Below are 15,018 nucleotides of genomic sequence, written 5' to 3'. Positions count from 1 at the left end.
GAATATTTTGAAATACTTCTTTCTATATAGCGCCTAGTATAATTTTTCTAAAACTTAAAACTAGTATAGCTTTCAGAAGTTTAATAGGGAATTCCAGTATTCATAATAAAATTTAAAATCATTTACAATTGGTTTTCCCATAGCTGTTCAATTATGGACAAAATATTAGGTTTTAATTAGAGAAATTTATTTTTGCTGGATTGTTGATGTATGTATGTATCGAACATTTAGCGAATTTAATTGATTCTAACATGGTTTGGTAAGCTTTCCATATATTATATAATAGTATAAATTACTCAATAAAGTAATTATTGCTGGATTAGGGTGTTTAATACATCCCTTGGGTTTTATACTGGACGATTTTGCATATTTTGGGTTGTTTACAGCACATGAACGGTTTTTTAATTCACAAAAATCCGGTTTCTAGTGATAGCTCTATTAGCTTTAGGAAACGGTACTATCTTTAAAAATACGTCCGATAAAAATTAAAATTAAAGCTTTTTTTGTGAGAAGTGCCACTATTAAAGCAAATCAGCAATATAATATTTATAATGCACAAACTCAGAAAATTTATTTAATATAATATACATTACCTATGCTTTTGTATAAATTTAGGAAGAAAGGAAAACTTAAGGCAAATATAGGCGCAGTCGAACAGAAAGTAGAGGAAATATGGCGGGTCAAAGGGAAATTTAAAAAAAAAAATAGGAAGGAAATACTGGAAGGAGATTAGACCTTTAGTAAGACATCATATTTTCCAAATAGTGCTGACAATCTTTCTTATAACAATATCCACAAGAAACCGTTGTCAATCCAGATTGTTATAAAGAAATCAGTACAGCTAAATGAATGATGAGTTTGCTGTACCCTAAGGGTCCTATTTCTAGTTTTCCTATTGTTCAATGTTGGATTAATTCTAGAATTACTTTATTTTTACAATAATTCTAGGTCTTTCATACATATTGAATGAAAATGGAGGAAGTTTATTTGACGTTCTGAAATCCTACTGAAACCTTGCTGAGTTGGAAAATCTGAGGAAGTCAGCGTCAGACGTTTTTATAGTTGTTAGATTAATTTTGTTTAATTTTCTATAAAAATAAATATGTAGCATATATTATTATTAGATAAAGATGTTTATGCTTTAAGAATAAACCTAAAATCATTTTAGATTAAATGATAACTACGGCTACTTTTATTTTCACTGGCTCCAAAAAAGTCTTCAGTACATGGATAATCCAAAGCTTATTTAGTTTATAATGGCTCTACCCCTTCCAGACCTGCTCCCTTTTAATTAGAAATCCGAAATCTCAGTAAGCTTCATTGTTGCACATACAATTAAATTGCATTGGACTGTTGTGCTATTTTTTGTGCAATGTAAATCTTTTTTTTAATCAGATTAAAGGTCTGAGCTCGAACATAAAGGGAAAATGACCGTTTTCAGTTGTACTTCGACTTAGGGGAATAAGTTCCTCTTAGAAATGATAACATTTTCCCGATGCTAATTCTCCAGTGGGATCCTTCTTCGCCTAAGGTGTCAGTCTCGTTCGTTTTCCTACGTGTGAGAAGATCCATATCAGAGTCACGATTGTCCTCTTGTTAAGAAGCGACTCCTGGCTTCTACCCTCTGAAACTTCATTTGAGTTTCTTGGCCCGTTGTTGTAACGCCTGAAAAGGGAAGCCTGTCAATGAGAGTAACATCCTTTGTACAGTTCTTAGCTGTTAGCATATCCAGTGCCACCAAAACTGCTTGAATTTGAGTTGAAAAATAGAAATTCTTGCTTGCAAAGCAACCAATAGGTGCAGCTGTACACCTATTACACACTCGCTCTTCCGTTTCCTCTTGCTTCAATGAGTGACCCGTCGGTGTTTCCTCTTGCTTCAATAACTGACCGGTCGGTGTTTCCTCTTGCTTCAATGACTGACCCGTCGGTGTTTACACGCAGTTATTCTTCTTTCGGAAATCGGCTGTGCAGCCTAACGCAATCGCCCTGTTCAGGTTGGGCGGATTATTTGGCTTGGAGACTGGTGATGTCAGTGTTGTTATAGCAGGCAGTGAGTCGTGGAATCGTGCCTAGAGAACGGTTCAGGGTCTCGAAGGTACTGGACAAAGCGATACTTTTACACAAGGATTTAAAATTTTCTTTGTGTTAGCAGTCGCCCGTCAGCTGGAGCCCATAAGTTAGCCAAAGTCCGATGCTACTACCGTCGGATACATTTACTTTAAGCCAACTCTCGTATGCATTTATGGGGTTCAATGTCTGAAGCTCCATTTCTGCAATAGGCACCGACTTAGCAGTACCTGCAAATTCGCGGTGCACGGTTCTAAGCAATATAAAGCTTTTTATACAAGGAGAAGATGGTTGGGAATGCAGTCAAAATAAAACACGAATAAGTTGAAATAACTTATTTAACCGTGCCAAACCTTTCGGCCAGAATTTCTAGCCTTTCTCAGGGCTGTTAGCTTGAAATTTTACCGCCAAGTGTGGTCGTGGCCATCCACGATCAACTATCTCTCATGATTATCAAGCATTTTAATCTGAGCTTTTAGCATTCTATTTTTTTTTTTAATCTGAGGCAGTCACTGGCTGCTCATTTTCGTACTCTATTACAGATTTAATGTAGGAGAGACTTGCCATCGGGTTCCCGTCAGTCTCTTCAGCAGGTCCAATCTCCTGGTCCTCCTAAATACTTTTTTCTCAGTTTGCGCACTCCATGTAAACCGAGAATCCAGCTTGTCAATTAGTTAGGTGACATAATCTGTTCGCCTTATTGCCATCAATTGAAAGTGAGAGGGAGTGTCTCTTATTCGATAGCGTAAATAGCTGGAATTAAGTTTTCAGAGTGTTGATTACCATTTCATTTTAAGATACCGAGCTTGAAAGACGCCTCAGTGCAGACTCCAGGGCAGAGATATTATTTCAGGTCACCCAAATGACTAAGACATCCACATATAATAACACGAGGAATCCGGGAATCCTGGACACTTGAGAAATCACTTAATCAATCATTATATTTAAGAATATCGGGATTAGTGCTACTATCTGTATATAAGTATACCACATCGGGTATGTCGAAAAAATGAGGTTTCGTCGTGATGAACGCACTCTGATGAATCTTTGCACAAGAAGCGACACGAGTGAGGCAAACAGTTGACCTCTTAGTCCTATGTTATGTCCCAGGAACTTCCGATGAACTCAACCAAAAGCTGTCCTAAAGTCCACAAATACAGCTAGAGTATTCTGCTTGTGATGATAAAAGTCCTTAATTTGTTGACTCAATCGTAAAACATTCTCTGTGTTGCTCCTGTTCTTTCTAAACCCTGCCTGTTTGATGGAAAAGATATTATGTATATTGGTCTTGGTACTGTTTCAAGCGCCTAACTACTAACTTCTCATGTATATATCTTTAAAAATACATTCGTAAATGCAATTTTGGCCGGTAAATTGATGGGTTATCTGCATGTCTGCATTTCCTAAGAATAGATACCGTATCAGCCTTTCTCTAGGTATCAGAAAAGTGCTTCTGCCATACCAGGTTGAGAAAAGTAGTAATTGTATGCTTAGCAGTGGGACTCAATTTTATCAGGAATTCTAGCAGTTCATCTGGACCAGCGCTTTTCCTTTCCTTGTGCATTGAAGCGCTGTATCAATTCAATTTAATTAAAATTGATAATTCAATTCTTCATCGAATCTGTTATTTAAATTACTAAAAAATAATTTTGAATATTTTGATTTGGTATGGAATCATTTTTTTATCATTAAAAAGCTACATATTTTTTGTATTCTGACATTCAAATTTTCCTATCATTGGGTTTCGAGTGAATTAATAGATTATACATTTTCTTAACCGGCATGAAACTTCATTTCAATCTATCAAGTCAACAATTTTTTTTCTGCTAGCGAAATAAATACATTCTAAATAAATTAAATGAATCAAATGAAATAAAGATATTTACAGACCACTTACCTGCACTTACAATCATTGTATCAATTATTTACAATTCCTCCTTGAATGATTATTGTCGAAATTAGTAATGGGTGTTAGAGGATCAAAAAATACGGCAATTCTGTATTTATATTTAAGTTAAAATTTTATAATGATTTACAATACATTGCATAAGGTTTATATACATATTAATTTATAAATTTAATAACTAATCCATAAATATGTATATATATGAAAGCTTAATGAGTTTGAATTTATTAACAGGTTCATATCACCAATTTAAATTATACATATATTTACCACAATAACATTCTTACAATAACAATTTGGGTATAAGGATTAAATAAATTTTCCTTTTTTTGAGGAATTTGAGATGTTATCTTTGATAAAAATAAGATGAAAATTTAGTTTATAATGTTAATATTATATAGATTATTCCAGTATGTATGATAAATTCCATTATTATATAAACATTTATAAATACATGACCTTTTATAAGGTTTAAAACCTCGAATAGTAATTTTATATTTATATACATTGAAAAATTTAACAAAGCCTATGAGGCAACTTCAACAATCGGCCCTTCATCATAGGTGCCATTATTAAAAAAAAAAAAGAAGTACATAAAGGATGATTAATAATTAAATCAACATAAATCATACATTAGCACCATCTATCAACATAATATGTATGTAGCACTACTTATAATAAATAATATATACTATAATACAATTTATTACATAAGCTTTTAACTAAAAAGGCAAATGGATATGTCTCATTAATGACTCACATAGTTGCTTATACACACTTTAATGTTTATTCAAAATCATCAAATTCTCAGAACAACTATAAAACCATTTTTGTCTATTTAATTGCAAACAATTAACTAATTTTAAGATACATGTCAACTGGGTCACCAATATCGCCGATATCCATGAAATTTCTTCATTCAAAATTTCGTATTTCCATATGTTATTAATAATATTAAGGGTGTGATAAATACAAAGTAATATTGATAAATATTGAAGCTAACCATCCCTTAAACTAAGTATTTTTTTAAGAAGTAAACATAAAAATCTGTACCACTATGAAATAAATAAACAAGTGTAGATTTTTGAAATGAACTATTTCTTTATGCAACATTAGTTAATTCAAATTAACAGCGGTCCAAAGTAAACTTAGTATTTAATTTTATCATTACGTACATTTTCTAAATTTCGTAATTTTTTAAAAGAAAAAAATGTTGACTATTTCGTTTGGCGTTCATGGTTCTGAATTCAAATACAAAATGTACTGAATTTAAAAATAACAGTGTATCAATTAATATTTCGTGTGAATTAGCAACTAATAAATACAAAGTGCAAGTGAATTATAATATATATTTAAAACAGTTGAAAAATGATTGCTCATAAAAAATAATGAACATCTTCTTGACATACGATCATCACTGAATAAATCGCTCATAGCATGTTTTGTAATTGGCAAGTGGATGAAATTTTTTTTTTTTAAACAGTGGACACAATTAAAAAGAATGATGATTAAAATTAAGAAATTAACGATAATGATAGTGACATTGGTCTATTTGCATGATAAATATCATTGAATAATATCATCATTTAACAATTATTGAATAAGGAAGTTAGTATTGAATCCATTCAAGTAATAAAATTAATGTTAGAATACAATATGAAGATTTTAACTGGAAAGCCATGAGTCTCTAAATTGCCCACAAGCCAATCCAAGTATCATAAAGACAAAAAATCACAATTTTAAAATGTACGAAGGCAATATGCTGAACATCTCACATCGGCATTCCAAAAATACACATCAACCAGAGATACTGCTCATTATTCCAAGAAATCCATTCATATAGTAACAGAAAAAATAAAATAATATATCTTGACTTTTTTTTTGTCATAATCTTCCTCTGCTTTGTTCTTCTAACTAACTTTGTTCTCTAATCCTTTTTAATAATTTTTTTTTTATTAATTTTTTAATTCAGTTTAACATCCGCGTTAGCTACCCGAAACGCATTATTCAATTATATTATTAATTATGTAATATGTATGATATGTCAACCCAGAATTGAAAGTAAATACAATAAATTACCAACAAATCCTTTTAAATATTTAAGAAATAAATTTAATTTATAATTTAATTATCTATTACTTTTTCTTGTATGTGTTATAATGTTTGTTAATTGTGGTGTTAAATTTGCAAAAAGGTGAGTTTTCAGCTGATGTTTTAGAGCCTCAAGGCTTTGTGATTGGAATCTATCAGCTGTATTCTAACAATTAATTTACAAAGGTTATGACTTTTCAATAATAACAAACGAAATATATTAAAATCATTGGATTATACATTAAAGTTTTGTGAATAGAGTGTGTTTTGTTAGGACTTTGGCGACTACTTTTGAATCTGTGATGCCTCGCATGAACAATTGAATAGTTAAGAAGATGAACAATTATTTCGTCAAATTATCTTTGATTTATAAAAAATATGGACTGATTTCCTTTCAAAACAGTTAATTGTAAAACGACGAAAAACAATATATATCTCTAGAACTCAACAAAAGAAAGGACGAACAAAGAGGTGACAATAAGGAACAAGATTCACTGACGAGACTCCTCGTCCGGGTCGGGACTGGGACTCCTGGGTAGCGGGTAGGGCGTGAACCTTAGGGGCGGGCAGGGGCGAAGGAAGGGCCAAGGGGGCCAAAGTGGCCCTGCCGCCGCACTGCCCCCAGCGGCCCCGTAGAGGCCGTAGGGGACCGCCACCGTCCTCAGGAACAGCTGGGACCTGGCTGCCAGGATGGCCCGCTCCTCCGGGCTCAGGGTGCTCCCGTCCAGTAGCTGCCCACGCAGCAGTTGATGCTCCCCCAGCATCGACTCCATCGTCTCCCTGGAATAACTGAAAGCGTATTTTATTCATCCGTCTTAATAAGGCTTTCTATTTATATATAGGGTTACAAGCTCCCTCATTTAGTTACAATCAGTCAACGCGTTTAAGAGTGTTGATGCATGATTACTATTAATAGTTGAATGTTGAGAACTACTTTTTGTGCAGAACAAGAACAACATGTTGATTTAATTAAACGAGATTAAATGTACACAAATTTTTCTTTTGTTATATCTGTAAAATGTTTGTAGAATTTTGAGGTCTTTATAGAATATCTGCACCTTCCTTTTATGTTTCTGTAAGTATTAGGAAGTTATGTGTGTGTGTGTCTGTGTATGGCTGTGAGCATGAGCCCTACAGTTAAATCTGCCATGGTTAGTCTAACTACAGAAAGTTTTGAGTTTCAACTTTAAAAACTTAAATATAGATTTTGATAGAACTTAGTACCTTATAGAACCCACAGTGTCATCTTTATTAGAAATTAACCCATTTATTAAGTTGGAAAAACTTCTATTTAGAATACCATCAATATAAGATTTGATCATATTATCAATATTGCCCTACTTTGCAGGAACAAGACAAAAAAATTGTATCATAAGGATATAAGAACATATATAGAAACTTTTATACAAAAGGAAAGACGTAAACTAAAAGAATATAAATAAAAATCAATAGGTTATTAAATTAATAACATGTGCAGTAATAAGTGATTGAAGTTTTAAAATACTTTACTATATTTCTATCGTGTTCTCATTTAACCCGTGTGGGGTGAAGCAGTTAAAAGTGGCGGGAAACGTTATTAATTAATATTTTTTTAATGCTATTTCATGTACATTTTGTGACCCCCATTCGGACCATTTTCCTAGTTAATTAAATACGATCAACTGATAAATTGTATATAAAAATATGATAAACATAGCAAAATCTATGGATATTCAATCTTTGTGTTAAAGAATTGAATAGTTTCCAGCCTTATTATGCTTAAAATCGAAATACAGGCCACTGTTTATCTTACGAACTAAACTATGAGACGAAAATTCGATATCTTAGAATTTTATGAATGAGAATGCCATTAATGAAATTCAGATTAAGGTATAGCGATAATTCGATACTACTATCGACAATAATGATGACCGTAACCATCGATTCTATTGAAGACATAAACATTTTTCCAAAAGTCAAATTTTTTGTTTAAGAATAATTTAATTAATTAAAATTAAAGAAATATTTTTATTAAACTAAGAAAGCTGGCTGATTAACTTAAAAATTTACAAAAGATTTTACTTTTAAAGCTATTTAAAGATAAACCATACAGGAATCCCGACATTTCATTGAAAGTTGAAACTAACCGATAATTGAGTTCTCTTAATCTGTTATGAATTACATTTATTACTCTTGATTGTGGGAGCTTCTATTACTTTTCTTCATTAATACTCATACTATACAAAAAAAAATTAGGAAATGTTTTTAAACCTTATGGTTTGTTAAAGAATCCACAAATTTTCTTCTAATTTTTATCTGAAGTTTCTATTACCATTTTCTAGAATTTTTTTTTATATTTCTAATACTTTGATTTTAGGAACCTGAAAGATAGACATTATCTGTATGTCTAGAGATTCTCGGAAAACAACTATATAATGTTAAATAAATTTAAAATTAAACAAAATGAAAGTAATGTTATATTTACCTCTCAAACTCGGTGAGCCTAGACGAGTCCCTGAATCCCTTGGCGAAGGGGTTGCTGTCTATCTTCAGCTTGGTTATCTGTAACAGAGAAAGAAGATATATTGGACGACAAGTTCCGACCTTTAGCAGGTAATTGACTAAGCTGGCCGGCTGCGGTGCATTCATAGCATTTCTTCAAGACCCGATCAATAACTGCAAGGGACAGCCAACGCCAAGGATAGGTTCTGCAATGACTATAAATATGTCTGTATATTTAGTAGCCCATGCGGAATCCCATATCTCACCACGGCGAGGTGCATTCTATCTTATGTTTACCCGCTCTTAGGAGTTAATGAAGATTTAGTCATTATTGCCTTGATATTATATCGCACTTCTATCTTTGTACTCCTGATTCAGGGTACCATTAACTTAATGAAGAATAAACATCTACCGCACATTACGTGTGCCTGTAACAAGACTTGAATTAGATTGTTAAAAGTATAAATATGATCCAGATTAGATAGGGTAATTTTAATTCGTTTGAAAAAATTAAGAAACACGTTGGAAAAGAAAACATATCACAGAAAGGACAGTTAAGTAAGTAAATGCTAAGAGGAATCAAACACCAAATCTGTGATTCGTGATTGTGGCATTAAAACATGTTTTCACTTCTAAGCAATGACATTCAATTTTTTTTCTTCGAATTATTTGCTTTTCAAGCTATTGCTTTGATTTGACAAAATATTCAAATATCAATATCTCGCGTATAGACCCTTGCATCCACTCTCTCAATTGCCATTTATACATTTGGGCATTAAAATTTAGTATCGATTTTTATAACTAACAGATAATTCGTAACACATTCCCTGAATTTATAATTCCAGAATTACATTCATTATATATAAACATTTTCTAAAAAAAAATTGCTTCTTAAAATATTAAATTCCTATTTATTACTTTTCAAATTTTTATAATATCATGTACTATGTATATTATTTCAAGAGAAAAAATTAAACTGTTCTCAGTTCTTCCAACATTTATTATTAGCAATGTTGAAAATGTTACTTAAATGAAACTTCTAAAAATATAAAAATAACAGCTTTGTTAAACCCTAGTATTATTAATAACCACAAATTTGATTTCAATAATGTTAAAATTTTAAATAAAACTGAGAACGGTTGACTTTTGTTTTCCTTGAAATAATATTATAAATAATTACTTCTTTTTTTTTTCATAAAAATCCATGAACATAAAAGTAAATAGATTAATTCATTGCATTTAAAGTAATAGATTAAAACCCATTTCGACATCCCCTTTCTTTAAGTCTATGCTTTATTTTATTTTTTCTAATTACCACCTTTTTTTTTTTTTGGAAGTATTAATTGTTCAACCTTCACATGTTAACTTATATAATGTTGTTTCCTATTTAAAGATTATTATTATATTTGTTACGGTGACTGAACTTAATTTCCACCTTACAGTGAAATTCACGAATCCATGAAAGCAGGACATTTGAAAGAAAACGTCTGAAAAAATGTACAAGAATTTTTTAGTAGCAGCCTTCATACTTAAAATGTTTTGCTTTTTATATATTCTAATTTATATTACATTCTTCACTTTAACGTTTCGGACCGCCTATCCATTTTCAGGGTTTATTCTTTAAACGTTATAGTTTAATCTCACGTTTTTTCCTTTAATAATTAATTTGTTTACATCATTACCTTCTGTTTAATTGTACTTTTGTTTTGTATTCATTCCAATTTCAAACTGGAAAACATAATTTTACTGTTTAAAACTACCACAATTAAAGATTCAGAAAATCTAAATAAGGTTACATGGTATTTTGATGGTAGAACCAGTATTTAAATTATTCTTCAAAGCCAAAATCTCTTACTCTCTATACTAGTAACATGCTTACAATTATATAAAATATAGAACAAAAATTAATTTTTTTTGTAATTGTTAATTTTATTTTTAAAGAAAGAAACTCTGAATATTAATCTGCTTTGTCCCTAAGTTCTGGACAATGTTTCGGGCAAGCTGCCCATTATCTAGACCATCTTAATCACTTGATGTCTTACTTATTCCTTTCAAGGAATTTGTCCTAATAAAAAAATTTAACGGTATCTTTAGTATTTTTTTTAGTAGACTATCCGTCTCTGACTGCAATAAAAAAACTAATTTAAATCAGTGAAATAATAATATTCCTATACACTTAGCCAAAACAGGTAGACCAAGTAAACCAATATCGTTCACCTCTTTCTCTGGAAAATTCACTATAGTCTTCCTTTTTTGAGGCAATTGGTTACAGAACTTCCCGAAGATAGGGCCTCAAAAGGCATAGGAACGAGATGGACTGAAAGGATCGGATCGAAAGATGGAACACAAACAGATCGGGGAAAAGTGCTTTCCCCGCCGGATTTGCTCTGGCGATTATTTTCCAAAGGGTGTAATTAATAAGGGCTATCTCTACAGCTGTGCCATTAAATTATACTGATCCCGTTCTATCTTATCCCGAGTCGTTGTGGCTGATTTATCATGAGGCTGCTATGCTAATCAGTTTCACGGGCCATTTGACAAATCCGAGAGCTGGCCCCCTCAATAGTCCATTTATATACAGCTATCTCTAGATGTGGCAGATGGCCTCCGAATCCAGCTCCGTGAAATCACGCTGTCGCTCAATCAGTCGAGCTAATTTTTATCGGAAGGGGAAGGCTTGTTGATCCTGGAATCGTTTTGGGAGGCCCCACGGTCAAGGCAATGGCGCGTCAGGTTCCTAGGTCCAGTCTTTTCAACGTCAACACATCGATATAAGTCTGAAGACCAATGATATTGTGCAGCCTTATCATAACACTCTGTCATATAATTAAGCATATTATTAATTAACAACTGGAAGACCAGTCCCCTAATGGACGTTTAACGAAATTTAAACATTGACTTTACCAAGAAGTAAATTGTAGAGTAAACGTTTTTTTAGAAATATTGCTTTATTGGAGAAGAATGATAAAGCCTGCCACAATTAAGAATAATAAGTATTAGCTTTAAGAGTATTACTTACTTTTTAAAAAAAATTGAAAGATCTATGTTGGATTGTATGTAGTATATAAAAGAAATATGTTCGGGATGCGGTCATTAGAATTCATATAATAAAATAACTGTTGAGCCAGAGTTTCGGCCCACTTTGCAGGGCTTTGTCAGAACTTACTGAATGAAGGTAAGCACGATAATCATAATCTCCATTCACTAAGCCCTAATGAAGCCCTGCAAAGTGGGCCAAAACGCTGGCTCAACTATTTTATTATATGAGTTCTAATGACCGCATCCCGAACATTAAAAAAAAAATGTAATGTTATGAAGAAAATATTCTCAAAATTTGAAAAGAAAATACAAATATGATATGTATAAATAAAAAAATATAATCGATATAATAAAAGTTTAATAAATAGTAATAAAATAATTTATAGAAAAGATAAAGAAAATTCAATTTAAGCAAAAATAAAATAAAAACACATTTAAACGCACCAAAAAAAACCAAATCGGGATCCCCTAGTATTCATTAAATAGACAAAGTGGACTCGATTCTCAGTTGTCTTTAAGATTTATTTATTTTAGGATATCTGGTGGTTAGATAAATGTTGAAGAATTATAAACCTTCCCAACATTAAAATAAAAATAATTAATGAAAAGTTAAATGAAATTTCCCAACTTGTGCAAAAAAATTAAATTTATTTGTTATTATTTTAAAATATTTAAAGGGACCAGAAAAAAATAATATATCATAAAATAGCCAAAATAGGATATTTGGTTTTTATAATATTTAAACCGGATTAACAAAGTGAGCAGTATTTTGAATAAATATTCCCAAACCGACCTGACTCTAGCACATTCAATAAATTAGCCGTAATTAGCTAAATAACGCAATTAATCTCGGCCGTTTATTATTTGTTTAATTATTCGAAAATTGGAAACTTATTAATTATAAGAAAGCCTTGCTCATTGACAGATATTGTTTCATCATCCGACAACTTTGGATATCAGGGTCGCTAATTCTAGCTTATAACTTGTAATTAATGTCCCCTTGTCTAGCTTGAAACTAGGAGTTTGATTGCTGCAGGAAAAATTAGCTCTCGTTTAGTCATTAATAAACTAAATTGTCATTAATTTATAACATCCGACGAATTGTTAAGGCGCTTATGAAATCCTTTCACCGTCTCATGCTAAATAAAATAATCTTATCGATTTATTGTTTAACTTATATAGTTATTTCAATTATTTTTCTTTGAAGGAGCACAAAATATATTAAATTTTAATCGTCGATTATTTATTGAGCTATATATCAATATCAATAACTTCTTCCAAGTAGTTCAAATTTTATTATTTATTCTGAAATTAATCTTCCTTGAAACAGACAAGAATAATCATAATACAAAATTTACTTTTAATTTACGAATAATAAAAAAATGTGCTTATTTTCTATGCATATTCATTTGTCCATTATGTGAGAATGTTATGAGGAATTCGTCATATAATATTTTTATTTCTTATGCTACAAAATGTTGTAATAATTTGTGATTTTTGTTTCCAATCTAACAAGGTATTAATGAACAAATGTATAATTTTTAATTAATTAAATTCTACATTAACTAACCTTTAAAACTTTGACAGTTGTTAAATATTAGTGGTAAATTATATGGTGTGAATGAGCTCTATGACCCTTTTCAATAAATATAAGAAAGAATGTAATATTATACAATAAAAAAATGTAAATTAATAGTTCCAGTAATTTTTTAAATCAAATAAAAATTAATTCCAATGTATCTTAATGCAGTACATACTGATCTGATGGGTTAACTCTAACATTATTTTATAATGAATGACCTAGTATAAAAATACACTTCTATTAACCTATATAATTTTTATAATTGATTTTAATTAGGTTATAACTGTGACATATGGTTTATGTTTTGTAGATAATGTTAATTGTTTTACCCAGTTAATTAATTGTTATATCTTTTTATGTTAATTAACCTTATCCAGTTCTTCTATAGTGCATATATTTTTGAAATTTCCAATGGAATGGTGTACTATGCACTAATAAGAATTCTAATAGTAAATCAGATTTTAATATAATTTAATTTTAAGGAAATTGTGCATTTTTTTTTTTATCTGACTCCTGAAGATATGAAACGCTAAAAACTGAAAACAAATTTTTACTTCTTTAGACTATTAGGATGTACTTAAAATCATTTCTAAAGGTCATATTCTGTGTTAAATAATGTTTAATTCTAAAATATAGAATTATTTATCTCATGATATGTTTATTTAATTATTTAAATTGCATATTTGTTACTTAATTTCACGCTTTAATAACGTTATTCGAACTAAATAAAGTTGAAGAAAATTCGTTGGATATTTTTTTCCATAAAAATCATTTTACATATGTAAAATATTGGAAATTATAATTAATGATAGCTAACAACACACTTCATTGAATTCGGAAAGCGAGATGGCTCAGTTATAAGGCGCTATGCTATCAACTACAAGGCCCCAGATTCGAATCCAGCTGTAGAGACAATTATTTATTCTGTTACTGTAACCAAAAGTCAACCCTGTGGGTTCAGGATCTCTCGGGGGTCAATCCCGCCTCATAAAGCGGATACCCTTAAAATGAAAAATGGCAGTCGAGCGTAATTCTGACAAAATCAACTCCTTGTATAACTATTGTTCTAAAAGTAGTAATTTCTAACCTTCATGAGTTGTAACGGTAAAGATTTACTTATATATAATTATTATGATAAAATAATTTTTTAAATACATATATGCATGTGAACACGTAATGAAATATTTTTTAAATATATATAAATGATAAGCCCAGACTCTAATTAATTTTTAAACGTACCAGCACTACTTTAGTCATCATAACAGTGCCCGATAGAAAAACAGCTCACTACAACCTCCACATGTTTGAAGTATAAATTTGTCAAACCGTAAAAATTGAAAAAAATGAAATAAATAAAACAAACAAAAAAAAGTTGTTGGTTTTCTTAAAACGTAATTCATGCCTCATTTTCGTTAACTACTAAGGGTTTGACTTATCCTCCCCAGCAAAAAATGCTCTTCTGCCTGGCCCGGAAACTGCATCGGCTTTATATACAAAAAAAATGTTTACTGCTTTTTGGTTAATAGCAGGGGTTTATGTCATCGTCAACTGCCACTCAAGGGAGGTTATGTTCTCAGGGATTAAGACCTTTCAATAAAAGGCAGGAATCTTGAAAGCTAAAGGTTTTACGATTATGCTATTTTTTCATAGTTTTAGTTTTTAGCGTTTTGTTATTTATTTATAATTTTATTATATTTGCTCTTGATATGTATGAGAGGTACCAGCTGGGGTTTTTTTTAACTTAAAATAATTTCTTTTGTCGGCATAAAAACCAATTATACCACCGGACCTAGGCAAAAACCCCGTCGGCAACAGATCTAAAGTAATGGAAAAAGACATATAGATAACAG

At 31.0% G+C, this 15,018-nt stretch overlaps 1 protein-coding gene across 2 annotated transcripts in view; it reads right to left on the bottom strand.

Annotated features, from left to right (window-relative positions):
* Positions 1-4,161: 4,161 nt before the first annotated feature.
* LOC106682551 (T-box transcription factor TBX20) overlaps positions 4,162-15,018 on the bottom strand; it is a 118,302-nt gene continuing 107,445 nt past the window's right edge. The window contains exons 5-6 of one of the 2 annotated variants that reach the window (XM_067053545.1): positions 8,531-8,607; positions 4,162-6,846 (exon numbers count right to left, since the gene is read on the bottom strand). In XM_067053545.1, the coding sequence (XP_066909646.1) occupies positions 6,558-6,846; positions 8,531-8,607 (366 nt within the window). In that variant the 3' untranslated portion in view covers positions 4,162-6,557. Of the gene's footprint in view, positions 6,856-8,530; positions 8,608-15,018 lie in introns of both variants that reach the window. The other variant, XM_067053544.1, reaches the window with a different exon arrangement.

Source organism: Halyomorpha halys, unplaced genomic scaffold (genome assembly GCF_000696795.3).
Source record: "Halyomorpha halys isolate HHAL.00 unplaced genomic scaffold, Hhal_1.1 Scaffold423.1, whole genome shotgun sequence".
Lineage (NCBI taxonomy): Eukaryota > Metazoa > Arthropoda > Insecta > Hemiptera > Pentatomidae > Halyomorpha > Halyomorpha halys.
This window is presented reverse-complemented; position numbering and strand designations above follow the sequence as displayed.